This window comes from Macrotis lagotis, chromosome 2 (assembly GCF_037893015.1).
Source record: "Macrotis lagotis isolate mMagLag1 chromosome 2, bilby.v1.9.chrom.fasta, whole genome shotgun sequence".
Lineage (NCBI taxonomy): Eukaryota > Metazoa > Chordata > Mammalia > Peramelemorphia > Peramelidae > Macrotis > Macrotis lagotis.
Window position 1 is genome coordinate 36,626,703 of NC_133659.1, and position 20,266 is coordinate 36,646,968.

The 20,266-nt window shown below is 35.0% G+C and overlaps 1 protein-coding gene across 2 annotated transcripts in view; it reads left to right on the top strand.

Annotated features, from left to right (window-relative positions):
- The window catches only part of HFM1 (helicase for meiosis 1), a 155,588-nt gene that overhangs the window by 75,976 nt on the left and 59,346 nt on the right, over positions 1–20,266 (top strand). For both annotated transcript variants that reach the window (XM_074221693.1, XM_074221692.1), the window contains 7 exons: positions 214–315; positions 1,857–2,002; positions 2,702–2,796; positions 3,464–3,597; positions 5,320–5,367; positions 8,880–8,960; positions 18,716–18,807. In XM_074221693.1, coding sequence (XP_074077794.1) covers positions 214–315; positions 1,857–2,002; positions 2,702–2,796; positions 3,464–3,597; positions 5,320–5,367; positions 8,880–8,960; positions 18,716–18,807 — 698 coding nt within the window. The remainder of the gene's footprint in view (positions 1–213; positions 316–1,856; positions 2,003–2,701; positions 2,797–3,463; positions 3,598–5,319; positions 5,368–8,879; positions 8,961–18,715; positions 18,808–20,266) is intronic.

Here is a 20,266-nt window from a genome sequence, read left to right on the forward strand (position 1 = left end):
TTTTTGAGTTAAAATTATCTCCCTGCCTTAGGACCCACTGTGTTTGTGATCCATACTTTGTACATGTATGTTGCAAGGCTAAAGATTAAATTGTTGATGTTTTAACTTCATTTATACTGAGTTAATTTAAGAAAAACTTTTCAGAAGTGAGATAAAATTAATGAATTTCTTATTGAAATACAGCATTAAATAGATCAAATATTTTGTTCATAGATCTTTTAACATATGGTGTTGGTTACCATCATGCTGGTATGGAGCTATCAGACAGAAAAATTGTTGAGGGAGCATTTACAGTTGGTGACTTACCAGTCCTTTGTAAGTAAACAAAGTCTTATAATGTAGTTATGAGAAGATATTTGAGAAGATCTTGTTTGAGAAAGGAGAGCTATGTTCCTGTTAGTTTCCTTTTAGTTCTATTTTTGTCAAGTAATCTCCAACAAGATATATATATTTCTATGTTTATGTATACAAATTTTCTAAATATTAATTATATTGTGGCAAGGTTTAGGATGTTGGCCAAGCTCATTTATAGGTTACACTTAATACTGCTATTTGACTCCTTATATTCAAACTTTTCATGCCTAAGGCAATGCAGGTTGTATTTGGATTATTTTTTGTTAATTGATAAAATTATTACCTATTTCTCCTTAATTAGTATGAACCCCCAGTACAATTTACAAATATTATTTATTTAATAAACTGAAAAAACTTCTTTTTTCCAATAGAAGTTACTCAGTCTCTCTGTAGTAAATCCCTTAATCTTTTAGAATTAAGTAAATTTTTGGGGTTGTTTGTTTTTTTTTTTTTAGTTAAGGTACTTTATTTAGACTTGCAAGTCTACAGAGAGCTAGGAGACTCTCATCTTCTATTGTTTAGTGTATAATCATTCAGCCATCTGAATCAGCTTCTTTAGAGTTGTTCTGGTCTTTTGAGCAAATGTGTACAAATGTAAACATTTGTGAATGTTTAGATAATGGATTAGAGCCTAGTTGGTTGTAGCATTTCTTTTTTCTTTTTCTTTTTTAAACTTAAATTTATTTATTTATTAGAATGAAGTAAATGTTAAAATTACTGAATGTATAATTTAATAATGAAATTAATAATACAATAAATACACATGTAATTATGGCAGTATTTTAATTGTGAAAGATCACTATGAAATCATCTCAAACCCTTGCTACAATGACAGGTGACTTGTTTTCACTTCTGCAAATAATTTTAGTATTCAGTTTACTTTAGATACCAAATAATACATCTCAAAAGTCTTCATTTTTTTCTCAAGATGAATTAAATTAATTTTCTCAGGAAATAAGTTATGTTAATCTTTTTTTTTTTTGGTCTTTTCTACCTGTCACAAGTAATATTCTTTCTAGAATATATCTGTAAAATGTAAGTTTTTCATAGACTCTTCATAATACCTTAATTCAAAATACTTTTATAGAATTTCTTCATAAAATAACAAGTAAGGTAGTTTCAACAAGAAAGAAATTTCCCTTTATCTTTTTTCTCCTTTTTATTTATGACTTCCAGATAGATACGCCTTTATCAAAATTAAACCCACACATACTTTCCTTGACTTCATAGGGAGAAGAAGCACCCACTAGAATGACAATTGTGACTGTAACTCCACACTGCCAACCAAAATTACTCTTTTCAACATTACATTTGATCCTTAAGGATACAGGGACAGTATATGTAATCTCTTTTGGAGATTTTATGGCATCTAGTAATGAAAATTTTAAAAAGTAATATTTTAATAGACAACTTTTTGATTTGTGCAATTTTATAAATTTTAAATGTCTTCCTAAAATGCAAATTATATAGTTATGAAACTATCATGCCTTAATTTGATACAGTTACTACCAGTACTTTAGCTATGGGAGTAAATTTGCCAGCCCATCTTGTAGTTATAAAATCTACAATGCACTATGTTGGAGGAATGTTTGAAGAATACAGTGAAACAGATATTCTGCAAATGATTGGTAGGGCTGGCCGTCCTCAAGTAAGTGATTCTATTTTATTTACACCATTTTAAAGAAGATTTAATTCCGCTTATTTTTTCGTGTACAAAAGATTTAAAAGATTAGATTAGGTTTTAGGTTGTTCATACGGTATTTTTCATTATTATTTGGTAAATTAATTGAGAAAATATAGATTAAGGCAAGATTGGAAATTTTTTAAAGTGCTTTCAACCTAGTTATTCCAAAATTTATCTATTTGTTCCCTAAAAAGCATAGAATAACCTTTGGTTCTCTTGTCCTTCATTTCTTATCTAAATTGAGGGATAGTGATAACCATAAGAATTTCCATGGTATAGTGGGGAATAAAAGTACATTACAGAAAAAAAAAAGACTTTGTTTTACAGGAAATTATTACAGTATTTAGTCTGCTACTTTTCCTTTAAGTTTAGCATTTGAACTGAACCAACAACTATACTGATGCTCACAAGGTGTATATGGTTCCCTATACACACATGCATTTTGATTATTTTTACCTTCCATACAGAGAGCCCACAGTTCTTGTTCAAAGGTATAAGAGTTTCAGATAATGGATTGCATAAAAGTATTTGCTTAGGAGCTCTTGATCACTCACTCAGGACCCAGGACTAACTGAAAGTGAGAGCAGATTGTTTTTGGAATTCTGCTGATTATTTTGGACTATTAATATAAGGATTTTCTGCTGGTCTCTGGGTCTTTTGTAGTTCGACACTACGGCCACTGCAGTTATCATGACTAGGTTAAGTACCAGGGAGAAGTACATGCACATGCTAACTGGCACCGATACCATAGAAAGCAGGTATGACAAGACAAGCCAACTTTCAAAAGCTAGTCCTTTTGAGGGTTGCTTTCTTTCTTCTCATGTGTTCAGCTATAACTTTATTTTGATAAATGAGAAATTTGTCAAATTTTTGGTAATTAACCAAATTTATTCTGCATTACAGAAAGACTTAAGAGGTTTTGGCGATTCTTTAAGGAATTTGACAATTCCCTATTTAATTTAATTGAATACTAAATAAATGGAAAATTCATGTATTCTTCTGGGAATTTGGTTCAGGCTAATAATTTCATTGAGCATTATTTTTCCCGATTATTCCCTCCTCGTAGAAGACATTAGATATAGCCACTAAAAGAGAAAAAAAAGGAAAAAAAGATTTTTTTCTTTAACTCTCTTCATATCTGTAAAAAATTTAAATTATTTAACATTTGTGACTTACTAGCAAAAGTCTTATGCCAATCCAAGTTTTTTTGGTTTGCTTGTTAATATCCTGGATTTTTCCCTTACAATAAATAATAGATCTTCAAATCCACGTGGGACAGTTGAGCAGATTCTTCCTTCATAATAATTAATTTTGACCTTTTATTATGAATTGGCAATAATGAGTACATTGAAATTGCTAACATAAAAACCAGGAATTTGTCTCTGTAACTAGTATTGTTAATGAAGGGCTTGTCTTTTTACTTAGTTTGCACAGACACCTGATTGAACATTTAAATGCAGAAATAGTACTACATACCATCACAGACGTCAATGTAGCTTTGGAATGGATACGGTCAACCTTGCTTTACATCAGAGCCTTGAAAAATCCAACTTATTATGGTTTGTTATTATGAATCAGATATGATAATTAACTATAGCTACAAGTTTTAAGTTAGAATGTGTACTTCTACTATAGAGAATAGATTTTGATATAATTTACCCATTGTACACATTTGGGAAGACTGGCAGTACAAAATGATAAATTTGTATTTGTTTTCCTTATTTCTTTCAAATCACGTTTGAAATACCAACATTAGGAAAGGAATTATAGATCTTTTAGTGAAAAGAATATATAATTTTAATATTAAAATGAGTATCTTTTGATATTCTCATGTTTTTTCTTTGTTTTTAGCATCACCATAAAGTTCCAACTTTATGGTTGTTAGTTTTTCAGTTAATATATGACATCAAAACATGGTCATCATATTTGCATCAGTATGTTTTCTGTTAACATTTGATTTTTTTTATTTAATGCCTCTTAGAACATTCCTTTATGTGATAATTAGGATAAAATAAACACACTTGTGTGCTTAATATCAATTAGAAACTTGGCCTGTGGTTATGAGGTAGATATTGTGGACTATTATGGACTACTTAGAAAATATGAAGTTTGCTGTTTGAAAGTAAAAAAAAGGCCTGCTTTCCAATAGAAAATCACAGTTTGCCATGTACACACACACACACACACACACACACACACACACACACAAACACACATATTCGTTCATTCTTCAAATGTTTATTGAGAACCTACCTACAGGGTAGTATTCTAGGTGCTAGAGGGAACACAGATGATAAGATCAAAGATCTTATTGTGCTACAGGGATCTTAGAGTTGAAAATAGTCCAGCTCAGGCATTTCACAGATGAGGAAATTGGGTCCCAGAGAGAAGAGACATAGCCAAGGTCAGATAGATTGTGACAGAGTAGGTATTCTCTCTACTTCATCATACTACCCAGCAAAGGTTAAGGCTTTGCCTTAAGGGCGCTTACAATCTGGGGGGGATGTAGAGTGGAGATAATATGTTTACACAAATGTCTGTGGTTGTCCAAGTATAATAAGATATATAAATAATTACAAAGATGAAACTAGAGCCCTTCAAGATGTCTCATATTTCAGGATGTCTCACAATTAGCACTAGAACAGGCTCACTATGAAAACAATTGGGTAGAAAACATCTTGGACTTTGTTTCATGGATTTTTGTGGCTAAAAACCACCCCATTATCAAGCAGACCAATATGATAGAGTATAAGCAGCAACCCAGCTGAAGTTCACTCTCCCAACAGTCCCTCCAAACAACTTTAAAATAACTACTCAAATCAAAAAAAGATCATCAAAAAGAAAGAATGACTGTAGTAGCTAGAGCCCTGGAGTTAGAATCAGAAGGATGGGTAAATCTGACATTTACTGTCTATTTAACCTTAGGTTGTTTATAGTGCTGGGTCTTAGTTTCTTAGGCACAATCATGAACTAAATAATTTCTTAGGTTGCTTTCAACTCTAAATCCCCTGATCAAATTCTGAAGGAAAGTTAGATTAAAAAGAACTCATAATCATTTTTTCCTTCAAATTTAACCATTGGTTAAATTCAGTAAGATTGTGTGTGTGTGTGTGTGTGTGTGTGTGTGTGTGTGTATACATATATATATATATATATCCTTTATCACATATGAACCAATTTTTCCATAGATAACTGAGATAGATAAACTTAATTCATATAAAAAAGAATGAAAATATTATATTTTATCTTTTTTTATCCTTTTTTTTTTAACCTATCTGCAGATTTTGCATCTGGATTGGACAAAAATGGAATTGAATCAAAATTGCAAGGTTAGTTTTTGGCTGGTTTGAGGGTAGTGATTTGGTGCAGTGGCTAGAGTGGTAGACCTGGTGTTGGGAAGACTCATCTGGCCTTAAGATACTTATCATCTATGTGATCCTGAGCAAGTCACTTGATCCTCTTTGCTTCAGTTTCCTTATTTATAAAATGAGCTAGAGAAGGAAATGGTAAACCACTCCAGTATCTCTGCCAAGAAAACCCAAAGACCAGGATATTGTTACCATCTCTTTGACCTTAGGTTGCTTACCCTCCTGGGTAATTTTTTCTTTTTAAACAAAAGTGGGGGTTTTTCTGGACTGCATTTTGTTTGTTTATTGATTGATTGATTGATTTTCTGAATGTGGGATTTTTATAAGGGCACAGAAATCCAGGAGGAAACTTCCTCTACTAATGGAGTTTGGGTAAATGTTCTTTAACTTTATGGTTTTAGAGAGCTGCCTCAGCATCATGAGCTGGAATGACTTTCCCAGGTTACAGAATGAGGTTTTTGATTCATTATGGTAGTCCAAAATTTATACCATGAATTACTGATAAGTAATTATTTTCTCATTAAATTAATAGTAATCCTATAACTTTAAAAATAAGTATCTCAATTTGTATTATAAATAAAGCACTATTCATGTGCCTTTTCTGAATGCTATATAATTTTTTTAATTCTTAAATTTCTTTACATAAAACTTATCTCTTTCAAAATTTGACTGAAGAAGGTAGCCAACACCCTTATTTTTGATAATTTAATCTTTGTTGCAAATACTGGCTAGAATATATCATTTCTTTTTCCTAGATGCTCAAGTCATGAATGTGTCATATCCTAATTATCAACCAAGAAGTACTTATTTAGCAATGATATTAAATCAAGAGAACTTTATTTGTTGTATTTTAACCAATATGTAAAACTGTTAACATGCTCCTAAGAAGAAGTAGGTAACTTTATATACTATATATATATATATATATATATATATATATATATATATAAAAATATATATATTTTTATATATATTTATATATTTATATATATATATCAGATAAAAATGCTGTCTTAGGAATTAAATATACCATACAATATTTGCAATACTAATGTTGAGGAATAGGTGTCACATTTGCCACCTAGAGTTGCATATGTCAGACTTCTCCTTCATGTGGTTGTTATTTAGACACAATTTACCTGGGGCCTACTTTAACCTGTTTAGTGCCTTGTTTTAATACACTTTTCCTATATTAAAGATAGTTACTATAGTATAATCTTATAATTCTGAGGATAAGGCAGTTCAAACATGGGAAATCTTACTAGTTCAGAAACCCTGGCCTTAGTTCAAGGGCTACAGGTGAGGGGGAGTAGCCCTCCTCCATCCCCCCTCTACTTGTCTTGCTCCTGTCATCAGGCAGAATGTCTCTTCTTCAAAGGCAGGAGCATGGTCTTTTTTCTCTCTGTCTCTTCAGCACCTGGCTAAAATGGTGGGCCCCTCTTGGAAGTCCAATGAAGGAACAAGAGGAGTTAGTTTGTTGAAATAAATAGGGGCAGCTAGTGGATTGAGTACTGACCTTGGAGTCAGGAGGATGGGAGTTCAAATACAACCTCAGACATTACTAGCTATGTGTGACCTTGGGCAAGTCACTTAACCCTGATTGCATTTCGAGTGAATTTTGGATTTCCTTATCTATTCACATAGCACTTAGTTGGGAAAATTAATTGGGGAAGAGGAAAATAGAGTAAGGATAGGGTTTGGATGGTGAATGAAGGAATAAGCATTTATTTAAGTGCTTACTGGGTGCTAGTCATTGTGCAAATGCTGGAGACACAAATGCAGAGGGAACATGAGACCATGCCTGTCCTCAGGGAACTTAGGGTGCCAGCAGCCAGACGAGGGAGCCTTGATCTGGGCAATCAGAGAGTGGTGACTGCTAAAGCCAGTGGGTGATTGATAGACTAACAGTGAAAACATCTAAAACTATCATTGTAGGATTTTAGAATCTTGTAAGCATTTATCTTGCCCCCTGCACTGTCCAGGGAAGTACACTGAGACCCCAAGAAGTGACATGAATAGTAAAATTGGGATTAAAACCCAGATTGCTTCCTTGGCACCCAGTTCAGGGCTGCTTCTCTTGGCCTCTTGGCCTCATTTCACATTTGCCTCTTACCCAATCAGATGTTAGACTTTTTTGAAATGAAGATACATATATTTTAAAAAATGTGGACATGTTTTGGCATTAAGATTTATCTTATCTGTCTTAAAAGAGATACTTGCTGTATTGTTCCTTTTGACTCAAGTCACTAGGAGTGCTTGGGATTCAACTTGTCTCCTTTTTGTTATTTAATGTTTCATGGATAGACAGTTTTCATTTTTAATGTTTCAATGACATATTTTCTTCTTGTGCTCAATGCAGATTTATCTTCTCTCCGTATTATTATTATTTACATGCTATGAAATAAATGAAAATACTATAACATTACACTGGGAATCTTCCTTGCTAGGGCAGAACTCAGTGGTTTGAAACACATCTGAATGAAACCTTTTTCCATGTGAATCCATCTCTGCAGTAATTTATTCCTTTCAAATACATCTGGATACTGTGCATAGATTCAGATAACTTCCTTCCCTTCCCCTTCTCCTCTCCTCAATTTGTTGTCCTCAACAAATTATAAGTAGAACCCCTTAAATCTGATCAGATGTTAACAAATAGAAGACTCCTATTAATAAGATTAACATAAACATTACTTTGTAATACAGGCATATAATTAAATGCAAAACCCTGCCAGTGAAATGCTGGTCGTGATATTCAAAGTTGTCATTACCATAGCAACTAAATTGCATATATACATATATACATATATATACATGTGTATACATGTGTGTAATGTTTTTAAATCATATTCTGTCATATAAATTTATTCAGTCAAATTAATAAATAGATGTTCCTAATTTGACATTTTTCCGAATTTTGTAGAATCAAAGGATTTGTACCTGCAAGGTAATATCTAGTCTAATCCTCCTATTTTTTCAGATGAAAAAAGTAATTAGACAGCAGTGTGGCACAGTAGAAAGAACACTGGACTTGGAATTAGTGTCAGTTCTGCCTCAGACATGTTTTTAAATGGGTGACTCTAGGCGTATTGCTTAAATTCTGTCTGCTTCTGTTTCCTTATTTGTGAAATTTTTGATAATAAGAACACATTTCTCAGAGTTGTGAAGATCAAATGATTAAACATTTGTAAAATCCTTTGTAAGCCTTAAAGAGTTATATAAATGTTGTATCATTGTTGTCGTCGTCGTCGTAGTAGTAGTAGTAGTAGTAGTAGTAGTAGTAGTAGTAGTAGTAGTAGTAGTAGTAGTAATAAATAAAATTTGTCTTGGTATTTAAATGTTTTTTTCACTTTGAAATATTATGGTGTCACAACTTCATTGTATATAATATTAAATTGCCTACGTATTTTTAATTTATTGTTAAAATTTTGTTTTGATTCCTGCTTTAACGATAAAACATATTTTCATTACAACAGAATTGTGTTTGAAGAATTTGAATGATTTATCTTCTGTCGACTTGATTAAGATGAGTGAAGATGTTAATTTCAAATCAACTGGTAATATTTACTTAGTTTATCATTATATATTCTGCCAATTTCGTGCTTTGATATAGTTATAAAAATGGATAAATATACATTTGATATATGATTTAGAATTTTCTTTCGGTTATTCCATCTATTAATGTAAATTTTAAGTCAATTTTACCTGAAGAGAAAATTAGAAATTTATTGTTAATATCAGCTTATTATGATCTCAATTCTCCATGTGCTGCTATTCTCAAAAGCAGTATTGTATAGATCCTATGCATAGGGCTGAAGTCTATTTTCAAAGCTGATTAAAATCATCAGTTGAGTAGCAGATTGATAATTTTAAGGTTCTTTCCCTTCTGCCAGATATTTTTCTGTAAATTGGAATTACCAAAGCTTTTGATTGAATCAGTACTACTGTTCCTTGTCACAGAATGTCTGAGTTGAAAAGTATTTTAGAGATTATCTCTTTCGAATTGTATCTGTACAGCAAGCCCTCTACAACATTTCTTATTAGCTATTTGACCTTTATTTGAATCCACTACCTCCCAAGGCAACTTGTTTCACCCTTGGACAGCTCTAATTTTATAAAGTTTTTCTACATATCAAACCTAAATGTTTGCAACTTCTTCCCATGAATCCTAGTTCTTTTTGATCCAGAATACAGAATAGGTCTAACTCGTTTTCCATATGACAGTGCTTTTGAAAGCAGATATCGTGTTCTCAGTTTTCTCTTCTTCAGACTTAGTGTCCCTATTCCCTTCAACTGATTCTCATATGGCATGGTCTCATGGCATCATCATCCTCTGAATAAACTTTGACTTTTTGATGGCCTTAAAATGTAAATATTATAGACAATGTACATACTGCAGATGTGGTCAGGCAGGGCAGAATACAGTGCAACTATTGCTGTGCTCATTTGAGATATTCTACTCTCTTGTTGAGGTAAAAGGTGACGATAGCAATTTGGCTGGCATGTCACAATTTTGAATCAGATTGAGTTTACAGTTGTCTAGCTATTCCTCTCCCTTTTATACTTGTACAGTTGTTGAACACATTTATCCCTAATAAATTTAATATTCATAGCTCTGATTATTGGTTCTTTCTTGTTTGTCTTTTTTGCTTATGCTTATTCTGTGCTGGTTGTTTCTGTCTCTGCTAATCTGAGCCTGTTCTTCTCCCATCTCCCTATCTTTATCGATACCAAATCTATTTCCAGGTTCCTTGAATTTTTGCTTATTGTGTCATTTTTCTATGATTCTTTTATTTATTTACTCTTCTCATTTCCTAGGCAGGTAATCTGCACTGCCTATTCCTACTTGCTCTCCACCCATCCTTGTGTCTTAGCCATACTAACTTGTAATTCCACTATCTAAAAGATATTATCTTTCCTTCACTCCTTTTCTTAAATTTCTCTGTAATATCCTCCAAGAATATTAATATTCAATGGACATACCAAGGTGCAGTGAAAATGTGATACAACCCTAGTCCAGAAGGCCTAATCCCATGATGTTGCTTATCTCTTTGATTCCTGCCACCTTCCCTTTCAATAAATGATCCACTGTTCAATTCTAAGCCTTCCAAATACCCAACCTTTTCTTCCCCTCTATTGGGATTTACTCCCCCAGAGTAGTACAGAGTTGTATTTAAGAGTTGTACAGCTACAGAGTTGTATGTAGAATAAACAGCTACAGAATTGTCTTAGAGAAGCTGATCTCCAAAAGTGTCCACATAATCCCACTCCACCAGGGGATGCAATACCCTGGGCCTCCTTTATGGATGTTTCATGTTGCTGTTCAGTTGGTACCTTCTGGTTTTATCCAATTCCCTCTTCTCCTTTTGTGATTGTCCTGATCAGAAATGCTCTATTCTGACTTTTCCTCCCACCATGAATGGAAAATTAAGGGAAATTGAAAGTCTCTTTTAATCTCTTCTCCTGAGTCCAGGCAGTCATTTCTTGGAATGGCTTCTTTTCAAACTGAGAGACCATCCCTCTATATTCTACCTATAATATTGATTTATTAAGAAGGGGATGAAATTTTTCCTTTCAAAATGCTGCTTTACTTCTCTCTTCTCTTGATTTTCTTGATTATACCTTGTACTTATTAGATTCTGAAGTCTTTTGCTATTTCCTTTGTCTTCTCATTGTCACTCAATGTCAGATTTTTTATTTATCTTTTTTTCTTTATTTTAATCAGATTTATTATTTAAAGAAAATTAAGCAACAAATAGAAATATTTCTACAGCTCACATATCTTTCTGTAGCTTTAGCTACATGGGGTGAAAACTCTTCTTTAACTTGAAAATATTTAACTTTTTTCTGTTTGGGCTTGGTATGTTGCTATGTTGAATACAGTGCTCTCCTTTGGGTTCTTCTTTGAAGGTCTGATTCAGAACTTTCCCTTTTATTAGATATCCATTTATTTTCATTGTTGTTTAGGCTCAGATTTGCAAGGGATGCTTTTTTTTTGGTTCCACTTAATGTTCTCTACTGTTTGGGATGCTTATTTGTCCACATTTTCCCTTTGATTTCTGGTCATCACAGAATAATCACAGTTTGTTCACAAAATTTGAGAGTTTGAAGAGATCTATACATAAAACAAATTTCAACTGTAACATAATTGACAAGTCCTACAACTTGTAGGACTGATAATGAGGTCCTCCTTTTATGGAGTCCATTCCCCTTCTAGGTAAGTTGGGAAAGTTTTCCTGATATCATGTCTAAATTATCCACTTTTCATTTTCTATTCTGCTTCTGATTTTGTTTTCTTAGCACACAAAGAACAAGTTTAATTATTCTTTGAATGACAACCTTTCAGATACTCAAATAAAGCTGTCTTCCCTCTAAGCTAAATATGCTGGGTTCCTTCAGCTGATACTCAGACTACATGAATTCAAGGCCCTTCCCCATCTCTATACTGCCTGTTAACTGTGTTCTTCTTAAAATAGAGACCCCCCAGAAGTGAGCACTGTACTACAGATGAGACGATTCCCTCTTTGTGTGTAGCCTCTCTAGACCCTCTTCCCCTTTCTGAAAACTGGGATGACTTGTGATTTTTCTGGTGTGGTGGTATAGCTCCTCTTCTTAATCTTTCAGATATCACTCTCAGTCACTCAACAGTCAAATCCAGTGATTCCATGTAGTAGAAGTTTTTTGCTAACCATACAAAAACAAAACAAAACAATTAACCCACCATTATTTCAGTGGAAATTATTATTTTGATGCACTGGAGAAAATGAATTTATTGATACATAGAAGCCACTTAAGGTATAATATTTTTTATAGGTTCCAAAGAAGGTAATAATAAAACATTTATTTATTTAGTATTTTATGTTTTGAAAAACATTTTATTCACAACTCTTTTGTGAGGCAGATGTAATTAGAAAATTAAAGTATAGGAGATAAAATAATTTACCCAGTGTCCCATCTGCTAATAAAAGAGACTTGATTTCCTGTAGTCAATCAGGCATGACCTTGTGCCCTACCACTAGGGTTAGAATAAAAAAACATATTCAGAGAACTATAAAAGATAGCAACAAATAATTACCTATTCAGTAAACAAACACAAAATGCCAATCATGATTTGGCAACAAATCAAAAGCCGAAGTCTTACAACTTTTATTTAACTTTTCCAAGTTCAAAGTAACTTCAGATAATATTAAGGCAAATGGACAAATTAAGATATTTCATTAAATCTAGAAAATAAATTTTATCTTGAATTTTTAAATACATACAATTTTCAGAGTAGTAATTTAAATTCTTTTAAAAATTTTTTATTATATTTATTTTTATTTTTTGTGCAAATGATATTTTTTATACATTACTAAAATATTCTTGTTTAAGAGTAAACATAATACCCCTCCCCCAAAGCATATAGACCCTCATGAGCAATAAAGTAAAGGAAAGAGAAAAATTAAAATTAAAATTAAAAAAATAGTAATGGGGCAGATAGGTGGCATAGTGGACAGAGCAGTGGCCCTGGAGCCAGGAACACCTGCAAATCCAGCCCCAAACACCCAAAAATCACCCAGCTGTGTGACCCTGAGCAAGTTACCCCAACCCCATTGCCCTGCAAAAAACCAAAAAAATAAAATGATAACAACAACAACAACAATAATAATAGTAAATGTGCTTCAGTTTGTGTTCCAACACCACCAGCTCTGTCACAGATGGATCACATTCTCTATGATAAGCCCATCACAAAAGCTGCTTCCATATTTTTCCACTATTGCCATTGCTGATTGCAGCTCCCTCCATTCGTACTTCCCCACTACCATATACTATATTTTCTCTCTCCTTTCACTCTGTCCCTCTTCTTAATTGTGTTATAGGGTAGCTGAGTGGAGCAGCAGACTTATCAATGGTCTTGGGACCAAGAGGCCCTGAGCCCACATACCACCCCTAAGGCCCAGCAACTACCTGGCCCTGTGGTCCCGGACAGGCCATCCAATCCCAGCCCCTTGCAAGAAGTAAAAAAGAAAATGTGTTGTATCTGACCACTCTCCCCCTACAGTCCACCCTCTCCTCCATCACTCACATCCCCCCTTCCCCATACCCCTTCTCTCCTTCTTACTCTAGATGTCTATATACCATTGAGTATATATATGCTGTTTCCTCTCCTAGCTACCTCTAATGAGAGTGAAGGTTCCCTCATTCCCCCTTGCCTTCCCCCCTTCCATATCATTGCAATAGCTCATTGTAATTAAAAAATATATGAAATATGTTAGCCTATTCCACCTCTCCCTTCTCTTACTTCCATTACATTTCACTTTTAGCCATTGACTCCATTTTTACAATATATCTTCAAATTCAGCTTTCTCCTGTGCTTCAACTATAAAAGCTCCTTCTATCTGCTCTATTAAATGAGAAGGTTCATATAAGTATTATCAGTATCATTTTTCTATACAGGAATACATGTAATTCATCATCATTAAGTCCCTCATATTTTCCCCTTCTCCTCCACTCTCTATGCTTCACCTGAGTCCTTTATTTGAAGATCAAACTTTCTGTTCAGCTCTGGTCTTTTTAACAGAATCATGTAAAATTCCCCTGGTTCATTGAAAGTCCATCTTTTTTCCCTAGAAGAGTTCATTCAGTTTGCTGGGTAGTTGATTCTTGGTGGTATTCTGAGCTCTTTTGCCTTCTGGAATATTAAATTCCAAGCCCTATGAGCCCTTAATGTAGTTGCTGCTAAGTCCTGTGTGATCCTGACTGCAGCTCCATGATATTTGAATTGTGTCCTTCTGGCTGCTTGTAATATTTTCGCTTTGACTTGGGAGTTCTGGAACTTTGCTATAATATTCCTAGGGGTTGTGGGGTTTTTTTTTTTGGATCTCTTTCCAGGGGAGATCGATGGATTCTCTCAATTTCTATTTTTCCCTCTGCTTCTAGGATATCTGGGCAATTTTCCTGTAGGAATTCTTTGAAAATGATGTCAAAGCTCTTTTCCTGATCATGACTTTCAGATATCCCAATAATTTTTAAATTGTCTTTCCTGAATCTGTTTTCCAGATCAGTTGTTTTTTCAGTGAGATGTTTCACATTTTCTTCTAATTTTCATTCTTTTGGTGTTGAAGGATTATATCTTGACTTCTCATAAAGTCAGCAGCTTCCTTTAGTTCCATTCTACATCTGAAGGTTTTGTTTTCCTCAGAGAGCTATCTTATCTCTTTTTCCATCTGTCCAATTCTGCTTTTTGAAGCATTCTCCTCAATAACTTTTTGAACTGTTTTATCCATTTGATGTATGCTGGTTTTTAACATGTTATTTTCTTCAGTATTCTTTTGGATCTCCTTAACTAAGCTGCTGACTTCATTTTCATGTTTTCCCTGTATCTCTCTCATTTCTTTCCCCAATTTTTATTCTATCTTCCTCACTTGATTTTCAAAATCTTTTTTGAGCTCTGTCATAGCCTGAGCCCAATTTCTATTTTTCTTGGAGTCTTTAGATGCAGGAGCTTGTACTTTCTCATCTTCAGATTGAATTTTTTGATCCTTTTGGGGTATCATAGACAATGTATTTCTCAATGGTGTTCCTCTTTTTTCTCTTTATTCATTTCCCCAGCCTGTGCCTGGTTTTAGGGTGCTTCCTGAGCTTTTGAGTATTATTGGGGACACCCCCCCCAACAAGGATCTCAGTGTGTGAAGCTCTGTCTTTCTTCCTGGTCTGTGAATGACCGTAAGTGCACCCCTCTGCCACGGGGCTGAGGTGCTAGGTGGGGCCTAGACTGTGATCAGGATCTGAATGTGGTCAGAGCCCCAGAGTCCTGTTCCAGGTACAGAGGACAGACCTCGGAAGTCTCTCTCCACTCCCCTACCTTGGGTATGCTGAGCACTCAAGGCTCAGTTACCGGGGGGCTCCTGCTTACCGGCTCTGCCTGCTCCCGTTCCTGGATCTGGGCGCCCTGGCCGTGCTGCTTGCTGAGTGCCCTGAGGGCTGGGCTTCACACACTTCCCCCCCCCCCCATCTTCCAAGTTGTGCCCTGTGCTCCCTGGGGTGTAGGTCACGAAACTGCCCACGCTGGGGTGAGGTGCGGCAACCAGGCACCCTGGGGCTGCCTCCAGGAGGCTGAAGTTTCTTTACTCTGGCAGGCCACCCTTCCAACCCAGTGGAGCAGAGCCTTTATGCTATTTTCCAGGTTACCTTGGGCTGGAGAATTGCCCTACTGGATCTTTCTGTGGGTTCTATCTCTTGAAAATTTAGTTAGAATCATTATTTTATGAGTTTTGAAATATTAGAGAGAGAGAGAGAGAGCACCTAAGAGAGGCTCTTCTCCTGTCCCCTCTTGGCTCCGCCCCATAATTTAAATTCTTAAGGAAAGCTAGGTTCTATCTTACTATCATCTTATCTTAGGAATCCACACCGTTTTAGTCATTTTTTGCCCTTGAAAGAGAAATAGAAGTAAAATAAAAATTGTAGCATGTTCTTTCATTTATTATCATCTAATCATTTTACCACCTTTTCTTGATCCTGGAATACCTTTTTAACCTTGGATGCTGCTCCGTTAACTTTTTCTTGTTGTGAGGATTAAATGAGTAGAAATCCCTATGTAAATATCTACTATTAATATAATTAATTGTTTCTTTTGTTTACCAGTCTTGGTGAAACAATAAGATTGTATTTTTTAAATTAGCAAGCATTTGATTTCTTCCCTCCCTTAACTCCTCCATTAGGGTGAAAAGAAAACAAAATCTTTGTAACAAATATGCATAGTTAAACAAAAAAAAATTTCTTAAATTAGTCATGTCCAAAAGTGTATATCCCTTACTGCACTTTGAATGCATCACCTTTCTTTTAGGAGGTGACTAGCATGCTTCATCTTTGACCTTCTGGAATTATGATTGATCCCAGCTTTGATATGTGATTATTTTCTACCTTGAAGTAAAATTTCAAGTTCACTTAGTTCTTTATAGCTTACAATCATCTGGTGCAATAAATAATGATCCTGATCTGCTTACCTATCATTTCCACCTGAGAAATACTGAGTTTCTTTTCTGATAAGCTGCTTCCTTCTCTCTTTCATGTTCTCTATCCTGTTTTACATTAGTAACACATTTTTCTCCTCCCCCCACAAATTTCAATTTAAAGTTCTCTTGATTAGAAATAGGTTAGTCTCTTCTTGTGAAGTGTGTTTTTTATCTTTGTGAGATGAACACCTTCCTTCACCAGTGTCCATCCTGTGTTAAATTATGAAGCCAAAATCTTATTGAAATATCATTTAAGGGGTGGCTAGGTGGCCGTAGTGGATAAAGCACCAGCCCCGAGTCAGGAGTACCTGAGTTCAAATCCAGTCTCAGACACTTAATAATTGACTAGCTGTGTGGCCTGGGGCAAGCCACTTAACCCCATTTGCCTTGCAAAAAAGCCTTAAAAAAAAAAAACATCATTTAAGCAGTCAGCTAGTAAATGGGTAATTCTCCATGATTTACCTCATTTTCAAAGTCATGACCCTCAGCTTTCTACTCAGAATGTCATCCAGAATGCATTTCAGGTGTATTTTGACTATTTTATCTATTCCTTTGTGATTCTGAAGTGAATTCAAATTAATGGATTTGATGAAAGTACCTTTTAACTGAGGTTTATATATAATCAGGAGGGAGTCACCCACCCCTCCACATCTTTGAAGCAACAGGATTACTTTCACTTGCTAATGAGTCTTTGTTTCTTCATGGGCTAGGAAGTGTTTAGGGTTCTTCAGATCTAAAATCATTGAAGAGCTTCAGATGGTGTAGCTATAATTTCTTCTTTTCTTTCAGCAGTGTCACATCCCTCCATTTGCCAGCTTCATTTCTGGATTTGGTGAAGTGGACAGAGGTCTGGGCCTGGTGTCAGGGAGATCCTATCTAACCTCAGATGCTTACTAGCTGTAGGTCCCTAGGCACCTCAGTTTCTTTAGCTGTACTTGGAAATAGTGATATGGCTGTTATCAGGCAAAAATTAGCTCATATTTATCAAGTGCTTAGCACATGGTGTTGTAGTTCAGTCATTTCAGTCACATCTGACTCTTTGTGACCTTCTTTGGTTTTCTTGGCAAAGATACAGGTTTGCCATTTCCTGTCTTCCCCTGTGAAGCCAGCCCAGAGAGCAGCTTTTCTCTCCACCTTGTATCTCTAGTAGGTAGCCAGGTTGCCCTGGGAAGCTCCACCAGAAGGTCATTCCAACGCTCATACTTCCTGGGTCTCAAGGCAAATGAACAGTCCTTTAGGGCTTAGAAACACCTCCTCTAGATAAAGACCCCACTGATTTTCTGGAGTTCTAAAACTTTGGCTTCTGTGAAATGTTTTGTATCTTTCTTTTATGTGCTTTTCTTTTCCCCATTTCTCTCTACCCATTGTACTGCATCTTATTGCTGCCCTATCCACCTTTGCAGCAGAATTAATATCTAGTCATTAAGGAGCCCATCAAGGGGTTGATATCAACTTACCTTGTCAAGATATTGTGGTCTAGTGGATAGAGAGCCAGAAAGACCAGGCTCTGGGCCTGTTTCTAACATATACTGACCATCCTCCTAAGAGGAGCTCCCAACACGGAGAAAATTACAGATCTAGGTCCTTTCCCTATCAGGGGCTAAATTCCTTTATCCTTTCCCAAATACTGCAGCCTCCATAAACATGTCCAGGGGACAGCTTATCCATGTTTGCTTTGCCTCTTCACCAAGTTCCAGAGAGTTTGTTAATGTCCTATGTATGATCTATCTCACTCTTAGATGACTGTAACTCCGTCTGCTTGGACTCTCTTTTGCAATTATTCTTTACTCTAGTACTGGAGAACTTCCTAACTATACACACATGTACATGCATAAGTGCAAACATATATATGTGCATACTCATGCATATTATATACATGTATTTATATATATATATAAAATATATGTTTTATAGATAGATAGATAGATAGATAGATAGATAGATAGATAGATAGATAGATAGATTACATTTTCCACTTGATATCACTGAGGAACCCTGAGTCTTGTTTTTAAGATTATATCCAAATGCTTTAGAGCAGCATTCAAGATCTTCCCATTAGCTATTTCTCTTTGATAGTAAAGGAAATAAGATTGCTTCTCTGGCTTTAATTCTAAGTAATTAGGAAGAAACTGAGTGATGGTTGTTGAAGGGAAGGGAACCTTTGGAGAAAATGTAGTTTTTTTACTTGATTTGTGTCCTCCTAACTTTGCTCTTGTGGTCGCATGGTAAGTATTAAATAAATGCTTATTGAATTATTTAAAAGGACCATTGTTCTATCAGCTTAATAAAATGCTTGGTTTTTCCATCTTTTCTTGCAGAAGCAGGAAGATTAATGGCATGGTATTATATTACATTTGAGACCGTGAAGAAATTTTGTTCAATTAAGGGAACAGAAACTTTATCAGAACTGGTAATTTTATTTTAACACTAAAATAAGCCTATAAATGCAATTCAAAACCATTTAAGATGTAATTATATACAATATTAGCTTTTGTTTACTTTGTTCAGTTCTTAGTAAAGAAGCAAAATATTTCACATATATGAGCACTGATCACAATCTTTTCCCACCCCCAAAAAATGTTTTTACCTCTTCTAAAAGTGTCTTTACTTAAGTAAGCCATCATTATGGTGTGATGAATAGCCTGTCCCTGCCTATCAGTGATAGCTTGAAGTAGAAGAGGGCCTAAAATGGCCAAGTGGTAATAGTAGAGTTGATCAAGGAGCAGATGTTGATGAAGACAGTGTACTGAAACCAGCAGAAGCAACATGGAGGTTGAGGCTGTGTGTTTGCAATTGTGCAATTGCAATTGCAATCTTTTATTGATTCTGTCCTAACTTCTTAAGGATGTGGATATTTTTTAAAAGAGATTTCTATGTTATTCTCATCCTGAACAACTCATAAGTCTTTATTCATCTTAAAAAGAATTATGTTGCAAACAAGATTAGCATGTTACTAGCTGTGGGATAGCTGGAAGTATAATTTAATGGAGAGGAGGTGGAGTTGCCATTTTAATGCAAATGCCTTTCATAATAAAGCAAGAAGAAAACCATAAGCAAAAATTCAATCACACACAACTAAAGGTTATTTCTGCATAGATCACTTTCTAGGAAAAATTATTTTCTAATAAAGTCCAGGAGTGTCTTCCAGCTGCAACTAAAGCAAATGACTGCAAAATAAGTTGTTCTCTCCTTTAAATAATTTATGCTATGTTTTCACTAACAAAATTATCTGCATGTTTCAGCAGCTATATTAATAATTTGTCATGGCTTCACTGGCCAAGGAGGAAACTGATTTGTATAGAAATTTTAGCTGCACTCTCTAATCAAAAGCATCAGTGATTATAATTAAATGAGAATATTTAGCTTCAAGAGGGAGCATGTTAGAGTGGAAAGGTCACCAGATTTGGAGTGAGCATACCTGAGTTCAGATCTCTTGGGAAGGTCATAGGATATGCAAGGTGTTGTAAAAGGAAGAAAGAAATCTCTACCTCTCTGGCCTTGTGGTTTGGATTGGGTAAGTAAGATGGTGGGGAAACTGGTAGCTGGCTCTTGGCCCAATTGAAAACTTTTGTTTCAGAGTGGCAGAACAGGCAAAACATAAAGGGTTGGGCTGGTCAAGAAGGCCTTGGGCACTTCAGTGAGGTGACACAAAGAGCTCTGTCAAGTTTAAACCTTCAGTGTTTATTGGTGTTATCAGCATGACTGAAGGAATCCAAAGTGGCTGGGAAGGAGATTGTGGCAACATGCTATCAGACCCTACGGGGAGGGAAGGAGGAAAAGCTCTTGTACAGTCTCACATCCAATATGTTAGATGGCTATTAAAGAAGGGGAGGTAGTAGATCTAAAGATCCTAATAGAAACAAAAGGAA